The 12,565-nt window shown below is 44.9% G+C and overlaps 1 protein-coding gene across 1 annotated transcript; it reads right to left on the reverse strand.

Annotated features, from left to right (window-relative positions):
* Positions 1-658: 658 nt before the first annotated feature.
* LOC117843217 (uncharacterized) lies at positions 659-11,863 on the reverse strand. Its single transcript, XM_072291741.1, has 21 exons — positions 11,348-11,863; positions 10,641-10,703; positions 10,270-10,341; positions 10,074-10,181; positions 9,907-9,987; positions 9,662-9,715; positions 9,446-9,571; positions 9,280-9,369; positions 9,060-9,179; positions 8,857-8,973; positions 8,629-8,745; positions 8,482-8,538; positions 8,210-8,380; positions 7,054-7,508; positions 5,870-6,116; positions 4,927-5,050; positions 3,512-3,855; positions 1,673-3,404; positions 1,194-1,435; positions 988-1,102; positions 659-902 (listed from the first exon to the last, which is right to left on the reverse strand). The coding sequence occupies exons 1-20, from the start codon at positions 11,516-11,518 to the stop codon at positions 1,034-1,036; spliced, it is 4,560 nt and encodes a 1,519-aa protein (XP_072147842.1). The 5' UTR covers positions 11,519-11,863; the 3' UTR covers positions 659-902; positions 988-1,033.
* Between the last annotated feature and the right edge of the window lie 702 nt (positions 11,864-12,565).

Consider the following 12,565-nt stretch of genomic DNA (forward strand, 5'->3'; position numbering starts at 1 on the left):
CCAGATTATGGTAAACATGCTAATGTCTTTGATACGTTCTTCGTGCACGGCGGTCGGGGCGGCGGTCGGGACGACGGTCACCGCGGTCGGGACGACGGCTACCGCGGTCGGGACGGCTGTCGAGGCGGCGGTCGGGACGGCGGTCACCGCGGTCGGGACGGCGGTCGGGGCGGCGGTCGGCGCGGTCGGGATGGCAGTCACCGCGGTCGGGATAGGAGCGGCTGCGGCGTGGAACGCGGTGGCGTTCTGGAGGAGGTGGGGCCAGAAGAAGGAGTAGGAGGAGGACGAGGAAGATGAACGCGGTGCAAAAGAATATCATAATAAGAAACAACATTCAGAATATGCAAAGCAGGCGAGGGGGTGCAAATTTTCTCCGATCTCGTCTTTGAGCCCTGGGCTGGCCCAGAGGTGCAACATGCTACCAAACTACCCGATAGTCATTTATATTTCTGCTTGCGTGCTGTTGTTCTCCTGATTTTTGCAAGAGTTACCCAATCATGACATTTAAACTCGTTATTGTATTTCCTAGCGTCTATTTCTCATGCAAAATGTGTCAGGTTTTTCACTCAAAATTGCCCCATTTTCTCGTGATCACGTTACGCTAGTCGTGTGTCCGTGCATCACATCCATGCTTTACAGCGCAAAAAGTACGCACGCATTTCAAGATTTCTAAGTTAAATATATATTAATCCACTCGCACAAGTCATTGGCAAAAACGGCAAGTATCCAGTTACAAAGTCTTGGTGCTGAAGTCATCTCATAGAACATAGATAAATACAATAATCGAGCCGACATAGCTAAAGACGGCAGGCAAACCCAATCATCTGCACACAAAACTACCTAAGCTTTTATTTCTCTCCTTCCCACCCACCCGGATCATGGTTTCTGAGCTCTCCCAAGACCTGGTTTCACAAATCACAAAACCAGTGTCGTTTAAGTTCACATTCATCAGAGCAGAGAAAGGTTGTTGGCAAATTTTGAGTGTACCAAATGTGAAGCTCCGATGCTCAGCTCTTGCTGTGATTTGCCCTTTTCAGCAGCTTCCGGCTGGGTGGGGCGTGATCATCCTACCACATGAGACAATGCAATGCACAGAAGAAAGCTGGACATTTAAGAAATTTGCTGAAGTTTGCAGACAGCCAGAAAGGCCTGCACAAGATTGTAGGATAATTAGAATGACGAAGCAGCCTTACCTTATATAATGAAGCCGCAGAGTCTGACTGCATAGTCTGATTCTGAGCTTGGCCAAGAGACTGCAACGTCTCGATGGCATCTACTGTGAGCTGCCAGCCAGAGAGCGCCGTGCTCGAACCAGAGTTAATACAACATGCAGCAGCAACATTTCCATTTACCCAGGGGCAGTAATTGTTGTGGTGCTTTATTGGATCAAAATCTGGAAGTTCGGTTTCATAATCGTTTTCTCCATTTGTTGCTCCTGACAATCAAATGTAAGAGCGAGGTGAATGGCATATCCAAATAAAAATATAGTTCTGCTGCTGATGAAAATACACTGGAATGGCAAAAACAGACATGCACAGAATGGAACAGTGCAGTAAAAGAAACATGCAAAATTTTGATGGCAAAAACAGTTTTTCATGAACAAGAATATGCACCAGGTAAGCACAAAAATAACAGGAAGTGTACGTTAGTGAAAAGCTTGATGTGGAAGTACCTAGCCCATTTGCTGGATCATAGTCATCATTAGTCAGCATAATACCAGTCACTTCCTCTTTTGATGCATCAATGCCAGAATAAACTCTTGCATTGCAAGAAAGAGAGGGATGTGCACTATTCTCATGAGCTACAGCATGACTCATCTTCTCTCCACTTTCAACAGAATCAGCTTTAGTTGAACCACAAATTTTTGAACCACTGTCAGCTCGAACCGCTAACCGAGACGCCATATCTTGGCTATCACCATGAGGATCTTCTCGACCAACTTCTTCAGGGGCAGACTCATCCATCAACGCAGGTCCAGGGGCTGACTCGCCAGTGTGGCCCATAATCTCGATGAGCTCAGGAATTGGATCAGCATCTCCAACAACGCTACCAGTTTTATGCTCAGAAATATCAGTCCCATGAATTTCAGCTTCATGACTAGCACCCATTCCCACACTCCCTCCACTAACCCCCAGGCTAAGCTGATCTCTAGCAGAAGCAGGAGTCGTTTCTGCATTGAGAACTTCTTCCCCTCCATTCATACTACTGCCCCCTATCTCTCTTGCATTACTTTCAGTTTCAGCAGCAGGCTGTACAAAACTGCTTTGCTGTGCTTGGTTGCTATAATTGAGATCCAATGCCTCACTCATTCCACCACTCCTGAGTGCACTAGAAGGCTTATTAACATCATCACCATCACATGGATGATATTCAACACTCTCCATTGAATTTTCCTCCGCACTGTGAACAGTGTCCATTGCAATAACAGAAGACGCCCTCATAGAATCCTTTGGAAATGGGTTGTGAAGGGCAGATGGGCCCTCAGCATTAGATGTATCAAATCTATTAACATCTATATCCAGGTCAAAGCTTAAGTTTCTGCTGGGACCTGCTCCGGTAGAAGATGGGCGATTGATATCAAAAAGATTAAAACCACGAGGCCTTTTGCTCCGAGCACCAGAATCTTGTGCGGCATCATCAACTTCATCACCATCGCGGTCAATGACAGTTCCCTCTATGCTGTCAGCAGGCTGAAGCCTGTTTATTGGCTTGTCAGCTGTGCTCCCACCTTCCTCCAGGTTACGCTTCCTTGAACTGGGGCCCCGAGACTCAAATGAGGCTGCATGGCCACCAAGTTCACTTCCAGTTGGCTGCCCAATAATGAGATCTCTTCCCATTCCTCCATAACTGAAATGTCCAGGCATCGGGGGCAATGCAGAATGGTTTGATGGCAAACCTCCTGCCATCGTCAGATTTAAGTCAACTTGAGCATTTGACACAGACTTACGCTCATCAGTACCTGCCTCATCACGTCCTTCAACATTTTCTTTCTCTGCTACTTCAGCAACCAATCCATTGATCCCACTAGTAGCACTAATTCCACGGGTCAACACAGGCTTCCTTCCTGTATCAGGCATGTCGATGTTATTCAGACTTAAATGGGAAGGGCGTGGCACAGATTTGAAGTCCCAGATTCTCACTGTAGCTCCACATAAGCTGCAATCCAGCAAAGGTGATCTCATGCTGCATCCAGAATCTTTGACACGCACTTTTCCTTTTCCCTTCTCTTTCTTAACTGATGCAGAGTATGAACTTTGGTGATGCTCAGGAATTTGGGAATGAAACTGGCCATCTGGTTCAGCTGAACCTGCATTTCTGGCGGAGCGTGTTGAATTTTCTTCCCAATCTTGAACATTTGGAAGCCATCTAGGCTCCCATCCACAAACGCTAATAAGCTTCTGTGCCTACATCATCAGATATGAGTGGCCTAGATCAAATAAAGCTACAAGTTCTGAAAATAAATACAGCAACAACAAAAAAGCAACAAGGAATCAATGACAAGAGATAATACTTGAGAGTAGCCGCAGCTTTCATCTTGTTGGCTGATATCAATTCCTGTTGTACTGTCTGTTCTGTAGCCCAGCTCCCCAGACAAAATTGTAACTGATTGGGATAAGATGCGATCAATTTGAACGCTTCTAGTGATCTTCATACTCTCAATTGCAGATGAGGCAATAACAGGAAGAGATACAAACTGCAATAATCCATCACAGCGATCTTTAAAACCACCAACAAGAGCTGACGGGGTAAGGTGGAACTGGACCAGGCTATCAGCACAGCTATTCCCCCTCCAGGGACAATCATTCTGGTGTGATGCATCAAGCTGCTCAGCAAAAGCTTCCCCGGCATTTGCAACTACAATATAACATAAAGGACAAGGAAGTTAGGTCTCACCGGATGAACATGTTTCATTTTATGAGGAAATACTAGCAATATATGTCCAGCTTAACTAAGTAGCAAGAAAACATAAGTAAGACCAGGCAGAAACTTAGATATTGTGACTCTATCAAACTTAAAGAGTTCATCAGCAGTAAGAACCAAAACTAACTCCTATTTCCTTCCAATGATAAAGTAGCATAGATGTTCCAATCAAGAATGCATTATAAATACAGTTAGATGTCATAAGCAAAAAGTTCAGCCAATATCAATTGTCCAACAAACTCAATATAGTTCAGCTGTCAGATAAAAAGATTCACAACAAAAAGAAATATATGTGCATCCACTGTAGCATAATTTTCACAAGCTAATGCCCCACCCATTAGAACAGGCACTAAGCAGTGTCAAAATCGTAATCAGAACCCTCAAGAGAACAAGCTAATTAAGCAGTTGACCGGTCAGTATTTGTTGAGGCGCATTCATGCATTTATTATTACCAAATCAAATCAAGTAGATCCTCCCTTCTGACTTTTTTTTTACTGAAGGAAGCTTACCCATCTTTCATTGGAAACAAAGTCTACAGGACAACATAGAAGTAGCGGGTAAATGCTGGGGATTCCAGCTTTATCATAAATAAACAGATTGAACCATAAACTACAAACAAGTTGGATCACTTTAGCTTGCAACAAACAGGGTAAGCAAAATTTGAACTTAATGCCATTCTCATCATATGAAGGTTAGACTGAGAACACAAAATATATTCTCTTCCTCCACTGAATTTGTAGAAGTAAATGGTAAATTCTACAGATGGTTTCTTGTTTATTTAGAACTAAGAGTCAACAAAATAAGAAGGGAGCTTGCAATATGCAACAGATCATGTAATAAAAGGAAACGTGTGACATAAAGCAAGTAATAGTTCCCTTATCTGCAACATTCCCTGGCTCTGATTAATGTCTACAGTTAATAATGACATCCTTGCATCAAACATGGTAAGGAAAACCAGATAGCTCAACATGAAAAAACATAATGGAAATTTTGTTGAGAGCATACCTTCAGCAGGGGACCATGATGTCAATGCAGTAAATATAAGATGTGCACCACATGATTCACACTCAATCTTGTCCACATCAATGTTCACCCAGCCTCTTTGAGCACAAGCCAATGAACTAGCAGCCTATAAAAATTAAGTCAATAGTGTTCTTTTTCGAATAAACAGTTGTTGACATTTTATCTGACTATTTTATCTTCTTTTAGTTTTGAGAACTCAAAATGGCAAATAAGTAACTTGGGGCAATAAAATCTAAGTTGGATATTGCAAAGAGAGCATAGATAAACCATACGTGCAGACATAAATATTTTTTTAACTCGCTAGCTGCTTAAAAGGATATGCTTCCAATAATGTCTCAATGAATACAAAAGGAATATAGTGGGAAAATAGCACGTTTTCAAGTCAGGAACTCAGAACTAATTCAAGACAAAAATCGCTCCCTACATTATTTGGTAATTTACATTTTAGGAGGGAGAAAAGGTTCTTTTTCGTTTGATATTATTTGATTACAAGACGAGACATAACCATATCTTCTAAAGTGGCCCTACCTTATTTATATATGTATACAAGTTACAAGTTTGTAAGCGAAAAATTTAGTAATATAGCAAGAGACACAACTTTATTAGGGACATGCATTCATCGTGTGCAACTGTGCAAAATTCTAAAGCATCGAATATAAGAAAAAACGGTGGGAATAACATTGTAGCATACGCTCGGATAGGAAGTATATGCCTTAGCCTGAGGCTGACTGCCATAAGCAAGTTTGCCACAGTTCTGATTATTCAGTTATTCAAAACCAGCATTTAGGGGGAAGGGGGATTCTAAGCGAATGTACATACAAACGTGCAAGAAAAACACCATACCAGAAATCACCAGTTGATGACTGGTTGGTTTAAGATTTACGATACAACTAGCTAGCAAGAGTCCAGTAGGCAAAGAAATGACCTTTGGCTTAGAAGCCCATGTTGACTGCTTAAACGTGGCCAGTCGATGAAGCAAGTCGCCTCGTTCCCATGGTCTACACGATGATTGAGAGAAATCCGCAGCAGCCCCATCAGCATTAGTACTAAATGCAGGCTGAGAAGCAGGTGGAGCGACATGAGACGATCCCGCCTTGGACACTTGGTCACTGCCTAACCAATCTATACTAGCTACATTAGTTTGTGCAGGAGGTGATGAAGCACCAGCAGAACTGCAAAGAGAGAGAGGGGAAAAAAGGAGCTTCAGAACAGGCAGGCAGAAAACAGAACAATACATAGCATCATGATAAATGTTAAGCACATAACAGCAAAGCAACAATGGCATCTTAGTTTGCCCTGTGTCAGATTTTGTATCCCCACCCACAAACTTGCAATGGTATACTTGATCCCATTGGCTCAGGAAATGGATATGCTTTAAGGTTAACAAATAAAATGTGGGTCAATTCAGCTTGACTCGCGGCGTTTACTATTGCTGTAGCAAAACTAGAAAAGCTAGAGCGCTACCGCTAGCAGTTACATCAGTTCATCATGCTAAGTAGCACATTTGAGCATCCACCTAAGGTACCGAGATGAAACAGGATAAACACGAGCCCCCAAATCACATATTTTAAAACGCACCATGTGCATCAATACAAAAGCTACAGAAGCCACACGCTCGATGCCAGGATAACCAGCAAGAAGCTACAATGAGCTAATCATGCTAGGCAGCACATTTCGGCATACACCTAAGGTTCTGAGAGGATGAACGCGAGCTCCAAAATAACGTATTTTGAATCGCGCCATGCGTGTGTGTAAAGACCAAATACTACAGAAGCTGCGACCTCGATGCCAGGATAACCAGCGAGAAGCTACAATCGTGCGATTTTCCAATTCCCGAACAAGGCAAAGCAAAAAAAGGGGGCAATTTTCTCAGATTGCCGCTTCTAGGGTTTAACCAACGCCCCCACCCTCCGACCCACACACCTCGCAGCAATTCCTAGGGCAACGAATCCGAAGCGGAAATTCATAATCCGCCGAGCCCGGAGCACCGCGCCGCCGGAGAGACCCGCGCAGGCCGCGATCCGGCGTCCACCGGCCACCCAGGCGAGTCGCCACGCCGGAGGCCCAGCGGCAGCAAGAGAGGCCGCGGGAGGGAAGGGGACGCGTTACCTGGCGACGGGGGTGGGCGGCGGCGAGACCGACCTCGCGGGCGGCGGGTCGGGCGGCGCCGCCGACGAGCTCCGCGCCTCCTCGCGCATCGCGGCCGCGCTCGCTCGCTCCTCGGGGTCCCGCGTCGGGTCGGGTCGGGCGGTCAAGGCCGGGCGGAGCAGGGCGAGCGCGGGTGGTGTGGGGCAGTGGGGGTGTGGACGTGTGGTGACTTGTGTGATACTGTGATGCGAGGGAGATCCGAGCCGGGGATCCGCTCCACTAGTCGTCGTCCACTGGGCGAGACGGGCCCGCTTGCATTCACCCAATCGCGTGCAGCAGCCTGGCCCGGCTGCGTACCGTTGGGCTTGCGCCGTTGATTTCCCGTCCGTCGCCCGCAGAAGCTGACTGGGCCTTCTGAAGCCCAGGATGGGCTTCCTCCTGGGCCACTCAGGATGGGCCAACGGCCCGGCGACCATTTATTGCAAAATAAAAAGTGTCGTCCACTCTCAGGGAAGGGCAACAGCTAGATTGCATTGCAGGAGCAGAGCAATCTTCTGTAGGGCTTCTTGAGGTGTTTCTTCACCGATTTTTAGTAGAGCTCTGTCAAAAGAGCAATTTCAAAATAGCTTCATCACCGAAGCCAGAGACTTACACTAGAGAGGAGGAAAAAAAATGACTTCACTAGTTCACTGGCTTCTCCTCTCTCTCTCCAAGCATTAAGTGATCATAAAATTACCCATATTACCATTGAGAAGTAGTTTTACCAAACATTTTGCAAAACGATTTTAGCTCCACTAGAGAAGCCACCCTACCAAAGAAGCTAGAGCCGAAACCGTTTTGGAAGGATCCGAAGCTCTACCAAACGGGGTCTTCGTGTTGCATTATGAGATCCTTCAGCACGTGAATTTCACGAGCGCCTCGGTCTGATTTTTCGTCTCTCGATCTAGCCATTTCACTAGCAACAGCATTGCACAGATGAGAATTGAACAAATTCAACGGCGTTACTTTGATAGCAACCTGAAAACTCTTCACTCGCATTACCCATACTTTTTCTTTACAACACAAAAGACACCTTTAAACAGAGAGCAGTAACAAAGCTTCTTAGTTTTCACTAGTTCCCTGACTAGTTTCATCTGCAGCGCTACTTCTAAAAACTTGGTTGCAGATCCATCCATCACGGCGACTTGCGGTGCCGCGCCTCGTCGCCTTCCATGATGCTGCCCTCCGGCTTCCACATCACGTCCTTGAGCCCGTTCGAGATGTTGTGGTAGAACTTGTGGAACTCGAGGGTGTCGCCGTTCGACTTGCGCAGCTCCACCATGTAGAGTGAAGGTGTCACCTCGAAAACCTTCAGAATCAGTAGTTTTGCTTTCAGTCTTTTAAGCACCAGGCAAGAACAGTAGTACAGCAGAGCATATAGGAAGTTCAGACACAATCATAAATCTTTACCTCTGTTGCAATGGCCAGCTGACCTTTCCTTCCAGGGTTCTCTCCTCGCAGCTTCAGCTGATCATTTAGTGAATCGTCATCAGGATAATGCTCAGATCGAATACTGTGCAAACAAGGTGCTGCATCTTAGTTCTTAACTTCCAGTACCTTATAATTGCGCTTCTGCACATTGAAGCCCATGGGTCCTGCTGCTGCTTCGATTTTTGACAAGATCTCATTTGCAGGAAGCCTTGACGTAAATCTTGTTTCTCGCTTAACAGAACCCTAGTGATCATTGACGGGCATTTGATGAGTAAAAAGTGACATGGTTGTTGCATTGTAGGTTTTTATTATCATTTTAAGTTCAAAGCCACCAAATTAAAATTATGAACATACCGTTTGCTTCTCAAAGAGTGTGCCAAGATTGAGGCCTTGAGATGTAGAGATCAACTCAAAAGCATTCATCACTGACGGCCTTTCTTCACGCCTCTCAACAACAAGCTGTGCTGGATCCTGCATTAATTGGAAGCAAATTTTATTTACCATGCCCATACACTGCATTGTGAGGCATAATATGAATTTTCAAGTTCAAAGCTTACGCCGGATTCGTTAAAGATGGAGTTGACATCATCCAAATTTACGTCTGCTGTCTCAAATCTGGGAGGCTGATACCCCTTCTTGAACCACTCATTATTAATAAGATCTGCAATAGTTATTCTCTGCACAAGCCCCAAAAAAAATATATGAGTTATCTATCATGCAGAATAGATGTTAAACAGAATGTATGTTAAAATGGTGACAATGAACAGTAAAACATACAGTGTTAGGATTAGGATCTAGAATCTTCTTGATGAGCTTTTTCGCACTTGTGGAGAACCAGGATGGGCAACTGAAATCCGCTTTGAAGATCTGCATGAATGGTAAGGCTTCAAGCACCCATTAAAGGAAAATCAAATGTTTCTTGTTATGGTAGAGAGTGACCAACCTTCTTGTAAAGTGACATAAGGTTCGAATCTTCAAATGGGAGGTACCCTGCCATGAGGACAAAGAGAATCACCCCACATGACCATAGATCAGCCTTGGCTCCATCATACCCTTTGTTGTTTATAACCTGTACATCAAGATCATGGAAACATGAGAACAAAATATTTAATCAAATGAAGATGAGCACATAATTTAAATCATGGATGCAGTGAAGGACCTCGGGAGCAACATAATTGGGAGTTCCACAAGTTGTGTGCAGCAGACCATCCTCCTGCAAGTTAACAAAAGGATATTGAAAAATAATCAGCTGATCGAAAAATATTGCGATCGTCAGGAGGAAGTGAAAAGCATGGAATTAACACTGTGAAACATTAACTATTTCAAAATAAAATTGTTTGTTTCCACCGTATTAAGCAAAAGCCAATTTGTTTTTTTTTTGTGAGGAAAAGCCAATTAACTTACTCGGACTTGTTGAGATAGTGCACTCAATCCAAAATCAGACACCTTGAGTGCGCCAGTAGCATCAAGCAGAAGGTTTTCAGGCTGAAACAAAACGGAAAATGCGATAAAAACATTGTCCTTCTGAACCTGCACCCGTTTTATCCATATGAACTGTAAATTACACTCACCTTGAGATCTCGGTGGTAGACGCCTCTGCTATGGCAGTAATCGACAGCATTGATCAGCTGTTGGAAGTACTTCCTTGCATCATCCTCTTTCAGCCTTCCGCGCGTAGCCTAATCCACAGAAGTGGCACAGATTGATCACATGCTCACAGGGAAAAGCGTAAAAATTCAGATATCCAAAGGAAAGATAGGCACTCACAATCTTGTCGAAAAGTTCACCCCCAGTGACAAGCTCCATCACTATGTAAATCTTTGTCTTGCTGGCCATCACCTTCACGAGAGGACACACATAGTTATTTAGTGGATAGGGACACAAAAGGCAGGACAAAAAGTAAAATTCATCAAGCAACAAGAAAGGCATATGGAATCAGTACAAAAAAGAACAGCCTAGTCCAATATTATAATGAATTCACAATAGATAAAAAAAAGTTAATTTAAGTGGGAAGGAGGACAGGAAATTCAGTCTTGATCCATTTGTACTCTGTTTTCCTAGTAGCTTCGGGTTGCAGAAACCTCAAATCCATTTCGATGATTATCCACATAGGATTAATGCTTGGAAAAAAAGTGTACCTCATACATCCGGATGACGTTTGGATGCCTGATGAGCTTCATGGTCGAGATCTCGCGCTTTATCTGCGAAATTGCAACATCACGGGCATCAAAATCAGAACCGAGGCCTCAAAGTCGTCAAGACTCAAGGAGGACAAATTTGACCATCCCAACCAACTAACGACGCACACGTCCCAACGAACACGCACGAGACGCCCGTGCTCACCTGCCTGCTACCGCTCCCCAGCCGGTGTACTAATTGGTGGTAGAAGCAGAACGGTTTTATCACTGCTGATTTGCATTTAATTTCCACACGAACTCACTTTCCTATGGTGGTAATTCGAGAAGATTTGTGGAAGAGGACAGATTAAATTTTTGACACAGCTTGCTTAGCAGCGAAGAAAAGTCTAGGATGTGGAGTAACGGGAAGGAACGTAAAATTTCACTTTCACCCAACTTCGAACCTTTAGCGTACAACAAAAATATCCATAAAATCGACAAGAAACTGATGAGGAACAGCGCGTGATGAGAGGACGCAAGAACGGACGCGGCAAGAATTAAAGACCGCCGTCTCTTGCAACGGAAAGGAGTCATATGATTTCATCATGAACAGAAGAGGAACACATGCATCGAGAGGAAAAATCTCGTCTTGGCCCCAATCTTGAGAAGAGAAATACTGAATGGAACAGGGAAACGAAACAGAGCAGGAACAAGAAGAACATCCATACCTGGGCGATCATCTTGTGCCTGAGCACCTTCTCCTTGTCGAGGATCTTGATGGCAACATTCTCGCCGGTCTCGACGTTCCTGGCGAACTTGACCTTGGCGAAGGTTCCCTCCCCGAGCGTCCGGCCCAGCTCGTACCTCCCCACCCGGGTTCTCCCAACGGACCCGCTCATATTCCTTTCTCTTTCTCGGCTACGGCCGGCCGGTCCTCGCCACCGCGCGCCTTTCACCTACGCCGGAGTGGCTGAGTGGATCCGAGTGCGGATTCGGCCGGGGCCTACGACCTCTTCTTGTCGCAGGGCCTCCACTGCACGAACAGCTCCTGGTGCTCCTCCCCTTGCTGCCGCTGCCGCATCAGGCCTCGCCTCTGGTCGCTCGCTCCCGTCTCAGTGCAGCCAAGCGGCTGCCGCGGGCATGGGACGGCGAGGGGGTCGGCGGTCGGTCGACTAGGTGGCGCCGGAATCAGGAGGCGGATGACGGTGGTGGTGGTGGTGGTGGGTTGTGGGGGAGGTGGGGAGGATACGGGAAGGGGGGGTATCTATAGGCGGGCGCGGAGGGGGGTGTGGGAGGATGGAGATGCCGGAGCGCTGCGCGTGGTCGCGTCGCGTGACGACAGGAGCGACTAGCGAGGCGGGCGGGGGGAGAAGCTGGACAACTGCGGGCGCGGCGCGGCGTGACGTGGTGCCTTCTGCGAGCCTTCGCTTCTTCTCTGCTCTTCCACACCGCATCCTCTCGGTTTAATGCGAATAGTAAGCGTATTGTTTAATAATAATGAAAAAAATCACCCTCGGTTCGCGTTTATAAGTGTAAATATCTTAGATTTAAACTTTGCTATCTTTCACAATAATTTAACCAATATTTTTTTATTTTTAGATGTAAACTTGAAAGGGTTGGATTACATGTTTATAAGATGTGGATATCGAGATTTAAACTTTGCTATCTTTGACAATAATTTAACCAATATTTTTTTATTTTTATGATGTAAACTTAAATGTTGGATTACATGTTTATAAGTGTACATATCGAGATTTAAACTTTGTTATCTTTGATCAATAATTTAACCAATATTTTTTTATTTTTATGATGTAAACTTGAAATAATTGGATTTGTAACCAAATGTACTTTCCAATACAACTATAAATAATATATTATAAGATAAATTAATGATCAAAGTGTATTTGGAAGACTATACCATGTCACACCACACCTCGTACAAATAA

Source organism: Setaria viridis, chromosome 2 (assembly GCF_005286985.2).
Source record: "Setaria viridis chromosome 2, Setaria_viridis_v4.0, whole genome shotgun sequence".
Classification (NCBI taxonomy): Eukaryota; Viridiplantae; Streptophyta; class Magnoliopsida; order Poales; family Poaceae; genus Setaria; species Setaria viridis.